At 37.4% G+C, this 7002-nt stretch overlaps 1 protein-coding gene across 1 annotated transcript in view; it reads right to left on the bottom strand.

Annotated features, from left to right (window-relative positions):
* The window catches only part of LOC104749367 (probable transcription factor RL9), a 4673-nt gene extending 2637 nt beyond the window's left edge, over positions 1-2036 (bottom strand). Inside the window, exons 1-3 of the mRNA XM_010470980.1 lie at positions 1967-2036; positions 1536-1704; positions 1350-1424 (exon numbers count right to left, since the gene is read on the bottom strand). Coding sequence (XP_010469282.1) covers positions 1350-1424; positions 1536-1704; positions 1967-2036 — 314 coding nt within the window. The remainder of the gene's footprint in view (positions 1-1349; positions 1425-1535; positions 1705-1966) is intronic.

Genomic DNA, 7002 nt, shown 5'->3' with positions numbered 1-7002 from the left:
GGAAATCATCATCAACAATACAAACTCAGAAAACATTGAAACAAGCATTCTTAGATAGGTAAAAATAAGATAAACAAGTTTGTAGAAGAAATCAAATGCAAATACTCAATGTATCAAAAGATATCTCGATGCAAAGTCTGAGAACGGTTCTTGGTGGCTAGGGAAACCTTACAAAATAAAAACGAGATAAAAACTAAGATATTGTCGCAAAGACTTAACAAAACGTATTTATAGTAAAGACATAAAATCCCTAAAACTTAAAACGACAAGATGAAGAGTCGGTTTGGGAANGAGATAGTCGCAAAAAACAAGAGTCAATATGACTGATATTGATCAATTCAAAGTGGAAATGTGTATAGAAACATGNAACATGTGCTAACGAGAAGTGGCTCGAGTGAGTGATGGCGTCGGCTCAAACGGTAGTCGACGACGGAGTGATGGCGTGACTCGAGCGGATGTGTGATGACGGAGTGATGGCACGACTCGAGCGGATGTGTGATGATGGAATGATGGCGTGACCCGAGCGGATGTGTGATGATGGAGTGATGGCGTGACTCGAGCGGATGTGTGACGATGGAATGATGGCGTGACCCGAGCGGATNACGATGCTAATTTGTGATTTTTTTTGTTTTGTAAATTACAGTCACTAAACAGTCTCAAAATGCGATTGTTTTGCGACTATAATGTTTCTGTCGTAAATTGCTACTATTTTGCTTCTTCTGTATATTTAGTCGGAAAACAGTCGTAAATGAATCGCTAAGTGGTCGCTATATTTTGCGACTGAATAAAGAGTCACAATCGGTAGTCACAATCAGTAGTCGCTTCTTCTTGTAGTGAGGGGACTCGACATTCAATGGGTGGCGGAGCGTCGGAGAGTTGTTCTACTCTGGAAGGCTTGTGACGGGTCAGGCTTGTCGTTGGTGACGGTTTGGAGACCGGATCCGAATACTCCGGTCAAAGAATCTATCCGGCGACGTAGTCGCAAAGTTGTGGGCCTTGTATTTGCCGGAACTAGTAGATTTGACTCTCTGCCTCCGCTTAACCGCCCGACTTCAACCTTGTAATCTGTTTCTGTTCACCGGAATTTGTCTTTCCGTTTTGTAATTGTAGCTGTTTGATTTGCAGGCCTTAAGCCCGTTAAGGGATGAGGCCCATAAATAAAGTTGTGTTTTTCTTAAAAAAAAAAAAAAAAAAAAGTATACATACTCTTGAANCCGTTTTGTAATTGTAGCTGTTTGATTTGCAGGCCTTAAGCCCGTTAAGGGATGAGGCCCATAAATAAAGTTGTGTTTTTCTTAAAAAAAAAAAAAAGAAAGAGTATACATACTCTTGAAGATTGATAGAGAGACTTGCAAGAAATTTCTTGAGTACCGCTACTCAATTCTCCCACTTCGATTGTGCTTTTATCCATCTTCTCTTCTTGCCTACAAAAAATCATAAAAAAATAAATTCAAAAGCATATATCATCAAAATTAATTTCAAAAGCTAAAAAATTACAATTTTGTAAACAAATATTAATTGTTTATTAGACGAACCTTTGTGGGTTTTGGATATTATTATCAACAATTTTTTGATGACGTTCATATTGACGAAAGTGCAACTGAGTTTGCCTCTGAATGATTTCCCTCAAACGGGCGTGTCTCTCTTCTGACATTGCGAGTCTACTCTCATTCATGTGCTCTAAAATACTCCTTGGAGTTGCATCTGCAATTTTAAGATAGTTAATACCATTGCTTTACATTAAAATAAATGTGCTATTTTATATTAGAATTGCAACCCAAAAATAGTCTTTAAATTAAAATTTTGGTCGACAGAAAAAAAATAAAATAAATAATGAGAAGTATCCAGCTATATTTTTTTTTCATCAGAAAATAGAAGAGATAAACATAGATAAATTGTTGATTTGACAAAAATTTTACGATTTATTTTGAAATTTTGTACATAGTAAGAAAAAGAATCAGCATACCCCTTTCTCCACCAAGTTCTTCAACTGTATTGACAAACTGGCAGTGCAGATCGCTCGTCCATCGCGACATTTCCGACTTGCCACAGATCTAGCAATAATCTAGATTTTATTTTATAGATTTTAATCCAGGAATTCAGTTCTCTATGTTTGTTTAGAAAGAACTGATTATCTTTTGTTCGATTTATAATGGTTACAAGAAGCAGCTATGTACGATGTTATAAATTAATTTAAAACTATAAAAATACAAAAATAGAAAATGTAAGAAATTAATTATTTTAATTTGTCATTTGGTGTAGATTGTTTTTTAAAAGAATAGTTTCCATACATTCTTAAAACAATCAACCAAATTCCATTATTTGGATATCATAATAATTTAAGTTTCCAAATGTGTTTTAAAAGTAATATTATACTAATATTTTAAAATATAAAAATAAGATTTACAAAATTTATATTTTATTTTCTAAAGAAGTTAGTGTAAGAACTAATACTATGAGAAGGTAAAAAATCTATTTCATTATCACTGGAATTTTGAGATTTAATGTTGAACTTCTACTTTATGAGCTGTCATTTTTACCTTTAACTAGGTTCTATATACGCGCTATGCGTGGGATATTATTTTAGTAAAAATCATATCTATTGAAATTTTTGAAATAAAAATTATATATATATATATATATTAGTTATAAAATGATAATTATTAATAATTTCATGATACCACATAAACTAATTCAATTTAAATATATATATATATATATATTTTTATTTAGCTTTTACACTTGTTTTTTCTTTTCTTTCACAAACAATATTTTCAGCCTTGTCATACTTCTCTAGCCGACAATATGAGCTACTTCTTGAAATTTAATGTTCAACTTCTATTTTATGAGCTGTCATTTTTACCTTTAACTTTGATACTAGGATTTTTGTGTGTCTTATCCTAGTAGGTTCAATTAACCTTAAATGTTGTAGTATTTAAGGTGTCAATCCAAATGGGATGTTGCTAGCAATCAAAATGCAATCAAGGAATCACAAGTCAAGCCAATTCAAAAAGAGTGTTTTTTTTAACAATCCTAGAATGACAAAAAATGCAAACGGAAATGTGTTCTAGAACTAGAAACGAGAATGCAAGACAAGAAATGAAAATTAATAAAAACAGAAACGAGTCTAAGCATGAACTAAAAAGCAAGAAGCGAAACAATCTCAGGAATGTAATATCAATCAAAAGGATAAAAGTCCTAAGGATGGGAGTAATTGATGTCGGTGGAGTATCCTAGTCTACAGAGTGTTTAACATACCACAAGCAATCTATCCCTAAACAATGAACATCACAACTTAGCTAATCCAATCTCTCGGTAAAAGCTACTCAGACTCAACCACTTCCATACCTAGCTCTCGCTAGAGAAACGTGGTCGAGCAGGCATGACAAACAAGTTCATTCACGTCAACAAACATCCTAGACAACTAATCTCTTAGGCTAGGAACGTAAGTCTCTGGCACTAGTTGGTCAGACATTTCATCAAACACCTTTTGGGTGTGGAAATGTCTCGAACCTAGTTCCAATTGATCAGAGAGAAACTAGTAATTCTAACTCTAGTCCAGAAGGGAATCATACAAATCAAGCTTAAACACCCTACATCCTAAGATCCTCCACCTAATCTATCCCATCCTCAAGAACTAACGCACTACTCAGATCCGGAAATCATCATCAACAACACAAACTCAGAAAACATTGAAACAAGCATTCTTAGATAGGTAAAAATGAGATAAACAAGTTTGTAGAAGAAATCAAATGCAAATACTCAATGTATCAAAAGATATCTGAATACAAAGTCTGGGAACGGTTCTTGGTGGCTAGGGAAACCTTACAAAATAAAAACGAGATAAAAACTAAGATGTTGTCGCAAAGACTTAACAAAACGTATTTATAGTAAAGACATAAAATCCCTAAAACTTAAAACGACAAGATCAAGCGTCGGTTTGGGAATCTCCTGAAGCGTGTAGGATGGAACGTCTCCCTGACATGTGCGAACGAGTAATGGCTCGAGTGAGTGATGGCGTTGGCTCGAGTGGAGTGATGGCGTTGGCTCGACACGACAGCGCGACTCGAACGGCACGAAAGCGCAACTCGAACGGCACGACAGCGCGACTCGAACAGCACGACAGCGCGACTCGATCGGCACGACAGCGCGACTCGATCTGGATGTATACGCCTCCACTAAAACGATGATAACTTTTGAACCACACCTCCGATTGGCTTGAAATAAACGGCATTGGAAAGATGACTCAATTCTCTACAACTTTGATGAAGACGTTGAAAGCTGAATCCCACGACAGCGCGACTCGAACGGCACGACTCGAACGGCAACTCGATCGGCATGACAGCGCGACTCGATCGGCATGACAGCACGACTCGAGCGGATGTGTGATGACGGAATGATAGCGCGACTCGAGACAGCCTGGCTCCAAAGTCTCCTAAATACCTGAAATACTCCAAAATGCACGAGGTATGCGAAGATAATGCAAGAACTACCTAAATATGAAAAGTGTACAAAAGAGAGTAGAAATTCATGCAAAACAATTAGTTATCCTAACTAGATGCGTGACAAAAACATGCTTAGCAGAGACAAAATATAGACATATCAACTCCCCCAAACTTATTCTTTGCTTGCCCTCAAGCAAACGATCAAGAACAAGGTATGGAGAAGAGGTGTGAAGATGGGGTCTCAGAACCTAAAACATACTGAATAGAGTAGTTAGAATCAAGGTCCTTGTTTTTAGTTCTATGATGCATGGTGAAGGAATTTCATTCGCTTGATCTACACATGCAATCCTATCAATCACCCCCTTTAACATTTATTAACAAAGAACCATGAATCAAGCTATGCAGTGTCATTGAACTCATTTGGCTAGGGTGAAAGGTTAGAGACAAATGTGGTCTCTTTCTCAAGTGGTTCCATCGATACATAACAAGGTTCTCTCATGAAAAGAGTTGAGCTTAAGAGAAGGCTAAAGGTTGAAACCAACTGATGCATACAAGAGCAGCGCCCTGTCTACCCAAAGAACATTCCAAACCGAAGTTGGACCTATCTCTAACCTTCATCAGAAACTTCATCTCAAACTCATTCTTTCATTCTTTAGATTTGGTCTTAGGAAGAGTTCACTTCTTATCACTCTAGCGGATTGGGAAAGCTCTAATATCACGGTTCATTCTCTTTTCTTCTAGACATCTTAAGCATTTTTACTTTCTTTTCTTTGTCTAATTTTTTTTAATTTCATGCCCAGAACCAATTATTCTTTTTACTTTGCTCACCCCAAATCCTTTACTAGACGTGTAAACTTTGAAAACACATCCCCTTCCTTAAGACTTTCTACCCTTTACTTTTCTGCACAAATCCAAACCCAATACCCAATGTCAAGTTCTCACCTAGTCCTACTAGTCCGGATAATGCGAACTAGAGCTACACAGGATCTTACTCTTGTCGGTTAGAATCTAACACTTTCTAACAAGCTCAACTCGGAAAAGATCTGACACTCAAGAATACAATTGGCTTGAAAGAACGGTTTGTTAAGGGTGCGGGAGACTGTTCCAAAGATGGGAATCAGCTACTTGGATTGACAAAGGTGGTAAAAATGTGAAAGACAATCCAAGTATGTATATGGTATCCATGAGTTCAACTTCAATGCATAACAAGATAATTGCAAGTCAGGATTAGGTTCAGATAGATAGGGAATAACGTCAATTCAGAACATGCTTCAATCTTACATTTTCAAATTCAATCAACATGCATCAAAGAACTAATAACAAGGGCCTTGATCCTATCCTATTGAATTCAGCATGCTACCAAGGTTACAATCATCATCAACCCCTATGCTAAATGCAACAACCCTATATGAATGACACTAGACTCAATCCTAATATGCAAGTGCAAGCTACATGAACACTCTGTTTTTGTGGAAATTTTCAAAAATTTTCAATTTTTTTGGTTTTTCTATGCAAATAAATGGATGCTATCTCAAACATGATATGATGCAAAAAATTGAAATGAGAATCACAGAACACAACATCAGATACATCATCTCAAACCCTCCCCCAAACTTAAAATACACAGTCTCCTGTGTAAGAAAAATTTGCAGGAGGATTTAAGAATCACAACAGAAACAATGCAGAAATGGAATGGTATATACAATGGAAGGTAGGAGTACCTCAGTAGTAGAAGAAGGAGTCTGAGCTCGCCCAAGGAGTTGGTGCGTGGTACTGGCTCTGTCCTTCATTGTGTTCTGGATCCGCAGTAGTGGTCTCACCTGGTTGGTCGATGTGGGTCGAGTGTACGCACGTTGACTCGAGCGAGGTGGATGATCCGGTAGTCGAGTAGTTCAGCTCGTGTTGTGTAACAACAAGGTTCGAGTCGAAGGGTGAGAAATGCGTGTTTGTTCTCCGGGACTGCGACTAAAGCTTCGGAAGAATCAAGTCAGAACTGGTCGTGGGTGACAAACAGCAGCGATGATGGGACGTGTGTTGAGCTTGTCGGTCGAGTGGGATATGGTCGACTCGAGCGGGATACTTCGGAACAGAGGATTGAGTTGTGTCGGTTGAGTCGTGTAACGAGCTGGGATCGCCGGATGGGTAGAGTCNCACTCGATTTGGAACACGGTTGAGTGCCCCTTCGAGTTTTTTCTTTGGTTACCCAAACTCTTGTTTCTGCCTCATTGACACCCTCAAAGATGTCAAACCCAGCTTTCTGATCTTTCTCTTCAATCACGAAGGTCTGCCCATCAATAGTTGGCTTCTTCTTAGNTGCACTACTCAGATCCAGAAATCATCATCAACAATACAAACTTAGAAAACATTGAAACAAGCATTCTTAGATAGGTAAAAATAAGATAAACAAGTTTGTAGAAGAAATCAAATGCAAATACTCAATGTATCAAAAGATATCTGAATACAAAGTCTGGGAACGGTTCTTGGTGGCTAGGGAAACCTTACAAAATAAAAAACGAGATAAAAACTAAGATGATGTCGCAAAGACTTAACAAANATC

This window comes from Camelina sativa, chromosome 2 (assembly GCF_000633955.1).
Source record: "Camelina sativa cultivar DH55 chromosome 2, Cs, whole genome shotgun sequence".
Lineage (NCBI taxonomy): Eukaryota > Viridiplantae > Streptophyta > Magnoliopsida > Brassicales > Brassicaceae > Camelina > Camelina sativa.
The sequence above is the reverse complement of the archived record's forward strand: the minus strand, read 5'-3'. Positions and strand labels throughout refer to the sequence as shown.